Below are 12,463 nucleotides of genomic sequence, written 5' to 3'. Positions count from 1 at the left end.
GAAACTAAATAAATAAAATCAGACTGTTATTTAAGGCGCGTAAATTTAAAATTATTTGGACAGGAAGAGCAAGGGGAGCGGAGCCGCAGGAGCCCAAGTAACGGTTTCGGAGCCGGGCGCGGCCCCCCCGCCCCGCGGCCCCGCGGCCCGGCGCTCCCCGGGGGCCGCCCGGGCTGCCCGCAGCGACCCTCCCTGCGCCCCGGGACCCCGGCACAGCCCTCCGGGAGCACCGACATTTTGAGTGCCTGTGTGGTGGGGCAGGCTGTGCTGAGAGCCGGTGAGAAACCTTTCTTTCTTCTCTCTCCCCTTCTTTTCTTTCTCTTTTTTTTTTTTTTTTTTTTTTTTTATTCCCCACCCCCCCCCCCCCCCCCTATGCACAGGGTAACAGTCCCCGCGGATAAATGTAAAAGCTTTCCTCGCCTCGCTTTTTCGAGGGAATTTCAGCACTTTAGTCAGGAGATAATAATGTCTGGCTGCTTCTGGCTGCCCAGTGAATTCCCAGGTACATTTGTGGAAGAAAACCTTTTCTTTCTTTTAGAAGATGAAAAGTGGTAGTTTTCTCCTGTGTTAACTCTTTCCTCATGTGAGCAGTGCAATGGCATTTCCTAGGGAGCTGATATCTTACCCCACCGTGGAATAAACCATTGATTCCATTCCTCTCCCCACACTGAAAGCTGGAAATAAAGTATTTTCCTGCACTTAAATGTGCTGTGGCTTATTGCACTGGAGGCTGAGGAAAATTCACCTTCAAATACCTTCCCAATCGCTCTCCCCCGGCTAAGGGCAGGGCAGTGCCCTGCACCTCTGCCCCTGTGTCCCCAGCACCCACAGATCGGGTATTTCACCCTCGCACGGTGCTGCTGCCACAGATTAAACTCTCTTCGTTCCCTGTAGGATCCCTTTAGGATCTGCCCCTTTCCAAAAGGAGCTCAGCAGCCCCCGCCGTTGTTCCGAGGATAATTTAGAAACAAAGGTCAAGTGCAACAGCTTTGCTCATCCGTGTAACTGAAATAGGGGAGAGGGCTGTTGCCCCACAGTTGTGTCCTCACACAGCCTGGTCACTGTGAATCCTGCTACAGCTACGTTTTATGCTCTGTTTCTTCACATTTTTCTGTGCTTGCTGTATTTGTTTCTATTTATACCTCTCATCTCAATCCTGCACTGCTTGCTGCCGATTCCTGGGCTGCTGCAGGGCGATCTCTGCTCCAGCCTGCAGACTTAACTTGGCAGTTGTTTTGTGTCTCAATAAAAGCTCTCAAAAATCTTCAATTCAATCTCACCCGCTGCAGTTTTGCATCTCTGGATAAATACGTTTGTCGACATTTTCAGGAATATGCGAGTTTTTGAAACTGGACTTTTTGATGTTGCCAGAATAGTGGGGGGAAAGCGCCAAAGCAATTTCTGAAACCACATGCGATATTACAATCCTCTTTAGGTGTCAAGATTCTCTATTAATGAGACTTGCATTATATTATTTTCTCCTCGCTCAGTGATTATAAAGACTTCTGGAGGAAAGCCATTCCCCAGCAACCGGGCACCTTTTGTCACTGGCAAACCCCGTAAGGTGCGCTAACACCAGCTGACTGATTTCTTTGGTTTCCCAGAGTCTCTTAGCAGTAACTATTACCTTCCTGGGATAATAGAGAGCAGTTTTTGCTTTCCAAGTATCTAACTAGGGATTTCAATTGATCATCTTGTTGAGGGGCTCACAGAGAAAACGCAGCAGCGAAATCAGATAAAACACACCTTCAAACCAGACTATCAGCCGTGACTCAGCCGCCGAGGCTTTGGGCATGGCCGGGGGGTGATTCGTCCTGGCTTTAACCCTGAACTCCTGGCACGCAATAAAAGCCGCTATTTCTGACTAGGCGGGGCATTTTTATCGGAAGAGAAGTTGTTCTTATTAAGCCACTGCTTAAACTTCGCCTTAGTGTAAATTAAATGCTGATGAAGCTCCAAGCGGGTTTGAAATTAGGTTTTTTAGTAGCACGGGTAGAAAAAAAAATAACAAACGTGAGAAAGCTGGATGTTACCTTCTACACAATACCTCTTTGTGAGAGGAATGGAGAAGGAAAAGTCTTGGAGCATCCTCCAGGACACGAGGAAAGGGAGATGGAGAGCAACACAGAGCGATTTGGGTCACTTCACATGGGGGAACTGTGGATTATGTTGCTCGGTTGAATATTTCAGGTGGTTTAGCTCTCTTTCTACTGGGAATTTTGGGGTTATTTCCCCAAAAATTCTTCTTATGTGCTGTGCTGCTCCGATTAATGATCATGGCACAATTTTTCATATTTCACAGAGGTTTTTAATCAGAACACAGCAGTGTGACAGAGCTTATAGTAAATGTGACAGACAGTTTCAGCAAATTTTTTTTCACTTGAAAATGTAGTAACTGATTTTGGGGGGCTAATTAAAAAAAAAAAAAAAGTTAAAAACTAAAACTATTCCCTCTCCTCTTTCAAGTGCTATTTAAAGTAGTATTCATTTTGCATTGATTTAAAACCTTCTATTTTGCACGACTGAAATTTAGACGATTCAAAATAAAGCACTTTAAACTGCCCATCTGCCCAATAAGTAGATCCTGTACAAATGTTAAAAGTTTCATAATAGACTCTTCCCGACACGGTGCTGAGCATCGTTAGCTCCCGTTGAGGCTGGAGAGGCAAATGAGTTTCAGTCTGGTGAATACACTCAACTCTCTGTTGCAATAGAAAATTTCCAATGGTTAAATTGTGTTTTAGGTGCAAGCAATAACTTAACTTCACAAATATCAAAAGTGCTGCTTCCTAAATGTCACCGTATTCAAATGTTCTTGTTTTGTGAGATGCTGTCATTAAAATAGTTTATTTCCAGAAAAAAAAACAGAATAGTTGATGGAAAGCAAATATTACTTAGAGAACATCTAAACTGCAATCAGCAGATGAAGCGAGCAGAAGTGTTGTATTGCAGCTTTCGTGTCCCCTTTGACAATGGTTCTCTGCTGCTTGTTTTGAAACTAGAAAAAAAAAGTCCTCTGCAGTGCACAGTAAACATGAACTACTAAACTGAGCTGTTTAAAACCTCTGGCAATCGAAGAAACACCACTTATACTGTTTCTGGTAACTAAATTCAAAACCAGATTGGTGAAAGTTTAAATATACAAAGAGGAAAAGTGTCATCTACATTTAGAAAGTAAGTGACCTAGTTCTACAAGCTCTTGTTAGTAACAAAATAGAGTTACTGCCTAAAGCATCTAAGCGCCATCCACTGTCCTCAGGCCACGCAGCCTTTGACATCCAGCTCTGCCTGTGCAGGGGCTGCAGATGACCCCTTATTAAAAAGATGTTTTTATCTAAAACAGGACCTCAGGCTCTTGAGCCTGACCGAAAGGGGTGGGGGGAGTGGGGAGAAGGGAGGGGTGCATTGGGAGGTGGGAGAAATCACAGTAAACTATTTCCTTTTCTTAAAAGTCCAGCAATATTAAGCATGTGAATAGTAGCTCTTGTATTAATGACTTGATACGAATGACCTAAAATAAATTGTAAAAGTTGATACTGGAAAACTAGATATGAGCAACCAACATACACACGGATGAGCCTGGGAGTACTGTGTAAAGTGAAAGGTATAGGAAACTGCTGGGAGCATGGATTTGAAACGTATCCATTATCTAAAAACCCACCTCTGGAATTTCTTGAGACTTACACTACCAGCTGTTCTGAAGAAAAAAAAAAATACATATGGCAACAAATGTTGTTAAAAAGGAGGAAAACACCCCAAGAACTGTGCACACCCTCACGTCCAAAGGAGACCCCGTCCTGGCGGGGCTCAGTCCATGCTGGGGGGGAAGGAGCTGCTGGCCTCCAGGAGTTCCACCACGGCTGCCCTCCGGTAGAGCTTGGCCAGGTCGTAGGCGGTGGCCCCCCGCTTGTTCTGGTGGCCCACCTTGCACTCGGAGCGCGCCAGCAGCAGCTGCACCACCCGCACATGCCCCTCCTGGGCCGCCAGGTGCAGGGGCAGGTTGCCGTCGTTGTCCTCGATGTTAACATCGGCTTTGAACTCCAGCAGAGTCTGCAAAGTGTCCAGAAAGCCCTCCCTGGCTACATCGTGGATGACAGCGAAGCCGGTACTGTCTTTCAGGTTGGGGTTCGCCCCGTTGCTGAGCAGCCGCCGGGCGATTTCGGGGTTCCCGAGTTTCATCACCTGCGAAAGAGAGAGGAGAATTGGATACCGCGGGTGGGGGATGGCTGCAGCTCTGCCTCCCGTCCTCGCTTCTCGTCCCTGGCTTTTGTCAGAGTCCAATTCTCATTTAAAGCAGACAGAGGAGACTCGCTGTAGAGCTAATGACACACCAGAACGTCTCGTTTTTCATGTATTTGTTACTGAACTCGGTGAAATTGTGAAAGATGTTATCATTTCGGTGGTCATAGCTTTCTGCCTCGGAGAGATTAATGCCTGAAACAGCACAGAATGGCATATAACAACTTCTTTTTTTCCCCCTAACGAGGGTCATCTCAGTGTCTTAACATATAAAAATTAAGTACAGTTCGGTTTTATTTGCCTAAGTTTTGAGACACCTCTGCATTACTGTTTAATCTTGTTAAACAGCAAATATAGGGTCTCTGAGGAACAGATATTTTACCTAAGCAACAGCAAATGTAGAATGTGTTTTTACAAGCTTTCAGGTGTTTACATTGTCTGTGCATTATCATAAAACAAATATTTGGACTGTACCATAGCTCTATCTGTTGAGAAACATAAATGTTAAAAGAAATTCTTCTCCCCAATACTTGTGTTTCATTAGGTCACCCAAAAAGGAAAAGTCAAAAGGAATGTTTCAAAGTTACAGAAGTAATCTTCTAAAATCAGTATATTATATTGTACTTTCATAACCTTTCTATAAGTAAACTGTGGCTATGTTCTGTCGTTAAAACATCCCTTAAAAAAATACAACAGCAACAATAATTGGATTTTCTGACTGTTTCTCTCAGGGAAAAAAAAAAAAAAGCTTCTTTCAATTTTCTCAATTGCATCATAAAACTATCATAATTAGAACACAAATCTCTCTTATTTGTAACTTAACTGCTTGCACCGATTTCCTTTTAATTCCTCATTTTTTGTTTGCACACTTTCCAAAAATGAACACTGTAATGTATATTGTGTAATCTCTAGCCTATAGGCAGTATTTTCCTGTCCTTGTAACTAGTCTCATTGTAAGTATAAAATTCGAAAAAATACCAACTCTTTTCTATTTCTGTTACAGAGAGATTCACACATTGATTTGAAAATCTTGATTAATTTAAAAAAAATCAGCATAAACGAGCATTACAGTGCATTAGATTTAGCTTAAGGTACAATTTCTACCGAGGTTTGCTGAAAATAACCCCTGATGAAAAATATAGATCAAGTTTTTTAAGAAAAACAAGATATAATAAATACATTTATGTACAGTGTTTGAAGTGTAAAGCAGCCCAGCACATTATAACCACAGACAGGAGCAAAAGTGCAGATAAGACAGGCTGGGATTCAGGGAAAGAGATCTCTCTGTGCCCCAAGGCTTGCAGCTCCCGACTTCCAGGCACTTCTTTCACTTCTGACAGAGATGGAAGCGATGTAAAAGAAAACAAGATCATTGTGATCTCTCTTTGTTTAGTAAAAACCGGACATTCTGATCTCTTTTTGAGAGCCCAGGCTGTGTTATTTGTGAATTCAAAACATATATTTGGGTTAAGTGGGAGTTTTCAGTGCTCAGGCCAGGGGACTGAAGGCTTCAGTTAAAGATGCGAGGGGGAGAAAATCCTAAAAAAGGTGATGCCTTTTGGCCGTGGGCTACCACTGAACAGCAAATGCCTCCTGTATTTTGCAAAATAATGTTAGGGGGGAGGGAGGTGTAGAAGTAGAAAGCATTAATTTAATAAATCTGACAAAGAGTATAAGGGCAGGAGATGTATTTGAGGCCTGCATAGGTACACCTCACCAGAAATAAAAAGGACAGAGCAAGACAAGCCGAGTAGTTGTTTAATTAAACATAAATGCAGAGGAAAAATATAAATTAATTTACATTAACATAGGAGCATTCTCTCCGTTGTAATTGAGAGAGAGATTACAGAGAGATTATCTCACTCTTGCAGAGTGCACTGAGAGAGAAGTCTTTCAAGCGTGGCCAGGCACCCACAGCACATTTCAGGATGATACATATTGAAAATAAGTCGACAGATTCTCCTGTTTTGGTTTTTGTGGTGGTTCATTAGCTCAGTTGTTGTAATCCCTAAGAAGTATCGTTAGGGAACAGATGTTTAATGCAGCTGGATGCTATGCAATTGTGTAAAATATACCTTAATTCAAGATATGGACAGTTATCTGCTTTTAGAAAAAAATATCCAGCATTTCTGTAGGACAAATCAGTTTTCAGCCCTTGTCCCGAGGATAAATCAACTAGCTAAATGTTTCCTGCTTTCTTAAAGAATTTAGCTTGTCTAAGTTTTTAATTTAAACCCTTTCACTCTCTTAAAAGTTGCTGCAAGTGCCTGCACTGCCATGCGATGCCCTATTTAGGTGTTAAGAGCACAGCGAGGAGCTCACAGATCTCCAGCTTCAGCGAAATTATCAAAAAAGGGTCATTCCTGCATTATCAGCAAGAGGTGCTTATTTTCCAGCTCTAACATTTTGATGTTAAGCCAAAAATCTGTAAATATCTCGACTACATTCACAGGTTCTATGCTGTCTAAAAATCCACTTTCAGAAATTATTCCCATGGTTTTGGGGGAAGGGGGAAGAGGGGTTAAAAAATTATTTTACTAATGTGTGAAATTAAAAAGACCTATAGCTCCACTTCCACATTGCATTACTTACAACTTCAGTACAAATAACCCCACTTATTTTCCCTCTGGATTTATAAATCACATCTTTCACTATTTGGTAGGTATTCTAGCCTTTTTGCCATCATTATCTGATAATATTAAAAGCAAAATCTTTCATCAGCTACAATAGTTAGCAGTTGGACGAGTTCCAACTCCTGCCTGCACAACTACAGAGTTAAAAATCAGGACACAGCACCCTATACGATCAGAAAGGAAATAACTGGAAGCAGTGCCCTGCTAGCCGATCTGAAAAAAGCAAATTTTAAAGCCTTAAATATGAATGAAAAAGCAAGTGATTCAGCTGGAACCCTGGCTCGCAGGGTTAGCTCTTAATGTACATCGGAGGTCCTCGCTTCTGAGCAGCATGATTCCCAATGAGAAAGGTCATTCCCACAAACAGAGTATAAAGGAAAAGTACCATCCACAGCACACCCCAGAACCCAGACGAGCCACGCTTTAAAAGCACATTGCAGGAAAAAAAAAAAAAAAAAAAAAAAGGAAGAAAAAAAGATAAAAATCCTAAGCTTCAAAGAACAGAACATTTGTGTTTACAGACCTGCTATGAAATCCTGCTCACCTAAGCTGATTTCTTTTCATCTCAGCTCTCTCATTCCTTGCCTCCTCCCCACGAAGTTACAAAATATTAGCAAACTCGTAGCCCGTTTGACATTGAGGGTGATCCCCGATTGAAAGAATGGTTTTGACCAGTTTTATTTCAAGTACGTCATTTTAGGGAGTTGGAGCCACTAAACTTATAAAATATGGCATCCAACGAGTTTGAAAAACCACTCGAATTTCATCCACCAGCCTGCTTAAAACGTTGTCTTTTTTGGAAACCCGGGTCACGTAGGTACCAGTGATGAAATATTTTCTCCCTCTCTGGATACCAACCTGCAGCGCAGTCCTCCCAAATCCATTTTGTGCATTGACGTTTACATTCTTTTGCAACAAATTAGTAAGTTGCACTAGGTCCCCCTTGGCAGCCGCGGACGCCAGCTCGTTCCCAGAAGGCTCGGCCATTCTTTAGGGTGACTGACGATCGGAAAAAAGATGAGATTTTTTTTTTTTTTTTAACCAGGCATGGCATCGGAGACTGACAGAAGGATTGGGATGGTTAATCTTCTGGAGTAAGACCTTGTAGTAAATACTCGTAAAAAACCTCCTTGCCAAGAGCCCGCCCCTAACTCACACGTGATTATTCAGCAAAACTGCAGCTCCACTTGAAGCAAGATTTCTTTGCTTCCACATATAGAGTAACTCTTATTAAAGACTTTGGCCACTTTCGCGGGGGGAGGGGGGGAATAGATTAACAGCTAGGCAAGATATTGTATATGTTATAGGTAACATATATACACGTACACCGGAGACTCACTCAGACCTGAGATCTTGGAAGAAGAAGACAACCCACCCTGTTCACAGCCGGTTTCTGAAACTTAGCAGCAGCAGCTCGGAGCAAAGGTCTCCTGTAGCAGTGTGCATCCAAATCCCGCTCGGGATCCCCCCTCCATCCCTCTCCGTCGGCTTAGTCCGGGCCCAGCAGGGAAGGGAAGGACGAGCCGCGCCCGCGGAGGGCCGGGCGCGGCGGCGGCGGCTGTCCCGGCGCCCAGCTCGCTCCCTCGGTGCTCTCGCTCCCCGCAGCAGCAGCAGCAGCAGCAGCAGCAGCTTCACTCCCGCGGCCCCGCGCAGCCTCCGCGCAGCGGGCGGGCGCGATCCCGGCCGGCGGCCGCCCCCGGCGGCGGCGGCTCCGGAGCATCCAGGAGGGCGGCGGGCGGCGCGGGGGGGCTGCCGCGAACCGCCGCCCGCGCTCAGGGCGTGGAGGAGCCGCGGCGCGGAGCCCCCTCCGCCGTCGTCCCTCCGCCGGGGTGCCTCGGCCGGGGTCCCGCCGCCGCTGTCCGCGCTCCCCGGGGCAGCCGCTGCTCCCGCCGCGGCCGCGGGGCGCGGGCCGGGCTGCTGGCGGGGGCAGGGGCCGCGCTGGTGCCGCCGCTGCCCCGGCCCGGCCGCGCTCGCAGCCGCACTGACAGCCCCGCTCGCCTCCTCTTCCAACTTCGCGAAATAAAGCTGCACTTGCCGGTCCGCGGCCGCCGCCTCCGCCCGCGGCTTTGCGCTCCCCCTTTTTTAAGCGCAAACAATCGCTACTTCTGTTTCCTAAGGACACGAAGCCGGTTTCTCTCTCCTTTTTTTTTTTTCCCCTTCTTCTTTTTTTTTTTTTTTTTTTTTTTTTTAACCTCATCAGCTTTTTTTGAAAAGAAAAAAAATTTGAGCGCTTTTTGAGTTGAAACACCCGCCCACATTTTAACGGCAGAGATTTAAGGAGGCGCGGCGGAGTTCGAGCAGGAAGGCCTGCAGCGGCTCCCGCCCGCCCCTCGCCCGGCCCCGCCGCGCTCCGGCCGCCGCCGCTCCGGTGCCGTCCCCCGGCCGCGCAGCCCGGGCACGGCTCCGCCGCTGCCAGCACAGCCCGGCTGCTTTTCGGAGCAGCGCTGCTGAGGCCTAGGGTGGGGGAAAATGAAAGGAAAAGGAGGGTGTAGCGGCGGGAGCCGCCGCGCCCCGGCGGGAGGAGCGGGGTCGGGGGAGCCTGGCAGGCGGCAGGGCGGCCTCCGCCGCGGCGCTGCCCGCAGCTTCTGCCGGCGGCCTCCACCTGCCCGCGGGGGCAGCGGAGCCGGCTCCGGGCCGGGCCTGGCCCCTCGGCCCTCGCTGGGCGCCCCGCGGGCGGCGGCTCCGCGCTCGGGCCGCCCCGGCAGCGGCGCGGGCTCCTCTCCCATCCCGAGGACAAGGTCAAGGATGAAGGGTCAATGTCAAGTTGTCCTAACGGTGGAAGGCGACCGTCCGCGGCAGCGCTGCCTGCTTCCCGCGTTTCTGGTGTCCTTGATTGATTCGAAAGTGCCATTTTGAAGGGGAACCGCGCCCGGGCACCAAGAAGACGCGAGGACTTCGCTTTTCCTTCCCAAGGCGGAGAAGTGAGGATGGTACAGGACGGGGATGTCACCGCCACTCTGCCTAACAGTGTTTAGTGTCTCAAAGTGCTTTAATGGCTGGATTGCTTTAGGTTTCAGGGACCCTCGGAGCCCTGCGTTCTGCCAAGCGAACCCTCCGAGAGGTAAGCAGCGATGTCATGGCTCCCTGATAAGCACACGTAACCCATCGCTCGCAGGGGCAATCTGCACGACTGTTTTCTGCCCGGACGCCACGGGAAAGCGATTTTTGAATGTAAACGGGCGAGACAGCTCGGGGAGGCGCGTTAGGGAGGGAACCTGCGGTGGCTGCAGCTCCTCCAGCGCTGCCCTGCGGGGGAACCTGCCGCTGGCAGCCGGGCAGGGGCCGGAGCTGGCCGGGGCCTGAGTCGGGGCCGCCGCCGTCAAACCGAGCCGCTGCCGCAGCAGTGGGTCTGCGGCTGAACGAAGGCACACTGCTGTACCCGGCTTCCCTCTCAGCTTCGGGTGCTTTTTTGCTTTGCAGTTGTATTTTCCTGTGCTGATTCCCCCATCCACGCTTGTTTGCGAATATCACAAAGGTGACAAGTGTGAGCTGCCTACACACGAAGCAGGGAAAAGAACTTTGTTCGGTTTATCAACTAACCCTCCACTCCCATTCCCACTAAAGGAGAGAAAAAACACGTCTATTTTTGAGGCCCTCACTGCAGTAATTTTTTTCCCTCATTTTTTAAAAGCGAAAATATAAATTATAACTTCCCTCAAAGTTAGCTCTAGAAATATATGTATGCAAGTAGCATCTGTTTATTCAAATATAGTTGTTTTTCTGCATAAAGAGAAAATTTATATGTAAAACTTGGATTAAAACAGTCCGATGGCTTATAAGCTTCTAATTTTGTGACTAATTACTGCCTAAAATCCACAGGCTTTGGTGGTGTTACCTGTTGCTAGCTTAGTGCAAAATTAGACCTGCAAATATTACAACAGTCTCACACTATTTTTTTGTTGGTTTATGGTTCAGAATAAAGCTTCCATCTTCTGTTAATCATGCCACACAGCAAAATAATTAAGTAAAGTGTAGCTGGAGTGCTGCAGGCCTCCTGCAAGTAAAGCTGCCTGGCCAGAAAATGCCATCAAATTTCCTCTCCTGTGCAGGTCTGTCAAAAGTTTTTGCAGAAAGCAGTTCGTTAGTCCTGATAATTTCCTCTCATGAGTGGTAAAGATACTCCACCTAAAACAGGGAGATTTGTCCCGATCGGCTCCAGAATCATCAGAAAAAAAAAAAACCACCAAGAAACCAGCAACAAACAACTTCTGGAGGGAGATATTATCACCGGGCATTATAAGGAGTAAAACAATCGGCTCCCTAATTTGTCTCTCACTCGTTGGAGGATAAAACCCACCTCGAATGGCTCAGAGAGGCTGTGAGAAGGCAAACAGAAACTTTAGCTGTGACTTGAATGTGAACTTCCTGAGATGTGGGGCACGTGCAGCTTTTCACCTTTTCTTCACGTTCTGGATCAAATCCTTCCTGTTTTGATCTAATATAGATATCATTATTTAAAATATGACTGTAATAGACATGAACGCCGTGTAACTAATCTTGACAACGTACCTATAGCTTCAATTTGTGCCAGGAATTAATTGGCTTTATTCCAACTGCTAAAACTCGCTTTTCAGCCTTTATTATAGTTACTCTCTAGTAATGTGTGGGTGGATTTGTTTGTAATTTAGCATAGGCTGTCCCTGGCACTGCACCATACCTTCTACTTAGTACAGAACTGTAACATCAAACTGGGGGGGAAAAAAAAGGTGCAGGTGTGAGGGCAATGAATTTATCATCCCTCCGGTCGGAGGTGGGGAGCTCGCATTGTTAAGCTCACGTCAGCGGGCAATAAAAACCTCTTGGCAAGCCGTGCCAACACAAACGAGAGCAGGAACACGGTAAAATGTAAAAGCCAGCTTCTCTGACGCCGTGGCTTCGCACCCTCAGCGGCGTTTCCGTGCGGCCTCAGCCCGCCCGGAGCGCCGCCAGGCACCCAGCCGGCTCCAAGCCATCCCCAGGGCTTCCCTTGGGATCACGGACTCTCCTGAAGGTACAGCTGAGCTTTTCCCTTTTTTTTTGTCCGCGGTGGCGCCGGGCTCCCCCCGCAGCTCGCCCCGGGGCCAGCGGGGGCAGGGAGCTCCCTGAAACCCCCGCGGATGGACCAGAGAAACAATAAAGAACGCTGCTTCCTAACCCCGGCAGAGCTTCTTGATTCGAAGGTGTGGCAATGCAGCGACACGAGTGACAGGACAGCGGCTCGGTGCGCCCGTGGCCTCGGCTGCGACACCCCCAGCACACTCACAGAGGCAGAGCAAAACGCCTTGGGGTAATTAGCAAGCTGGCGTCCAAATGTGTGCTTTGTGTCGGTGCTAAGGGGGTACACGAACATCAGGTTGTAGGAGGCGGACTTGGAGAGCATCAGTTTAGATCTGCGTTACTTAAAGCAGGTTTATTTGCGGTATGTAATAGAATTGCATCTTACAGTGCTGGAGTGCTAAGCCTGAGCGAGGGCCGCTGTGCAGATCCGGGTGTGCTGGCTCAGAAGAACCTGCGAAAAATGCATTTCCTTCTCTTGAGCGGGGGGAACGCGGGGGGAACGCGGCCGCTCCCCCGAGGGCCGGGCGGGCCGGGGAGCGGGGGAACCGCGCCGG

At 47.6% G+C, this 12,463-nt stretch overlaps 1 protein-coding gene across 3 annotated transcripts; it reads right to left on the bottom strand.

The window, feature by feature from the left end:
• Positions 1 to 2,285: 2,285 nt before the first annotated feature.
• CDKN2C (cyclin dependent kinase inhibitor 2C) lies at positions 2,286 to 10,014 on the bottom strand. Of its 3 annotated transcripts, XM_064428825.1 has the most exons (3): positions 8,248 to 9,029; positions 7,731 to 7,871; positions 2,286 to 4,182 (listed from the first exon to the last, which is right to left on the bottom strand). In XM_064428825.1, exons 2-3 carry the CDS (start codon positions 7,857 to 7,859, stop codon positions 3,808 to 3,810), a joined length of 504 nt encoding a protein of 167 aa, XP_064284895.1. In that variant the 5' UTR covers positions 7,860 to 7,871; positions 8,248 to 9,029; the 3' UTR covers positions 2,286 to 3,807. The 3 variants fall into 3 exon arrangements, 2 of the variants coding, with proteins under 2 accessions (XP_064284895.1, XP_064284896.1); XM_064428826.1 differs by lacking the exon at positions 8,248 to 9,029 and having other exon boundaries at positions 7,731 to 8,192; XR_010366540.1 differs by lacking the exon at positions 7,731 to 7,871 and having other exon boundaries at positions 4,044 to 4,182; positions 8,248 to 10,014.
• Positions 10,015 to 12,463: the final 2,449 nt, after the last annotated feature.

This window comes from Passer domesticus, chromosome 7 (assembly GCF_036417665.1).
Source record: "Passer domesticus isolate bPasDom1 chromosome 7, bPasDom1.hap1, whole genome shotgun sequence".
NCBI classification, from domain to species: domain Eukaryota; kingdom Metazoa; phylum Chordata; class Aves; order Passeriformes; family Passeridae; genus Passer; species Passer domesticus.
This window is presented reverse-complemented; position numbering and strand designations above follow the sequence as displayed.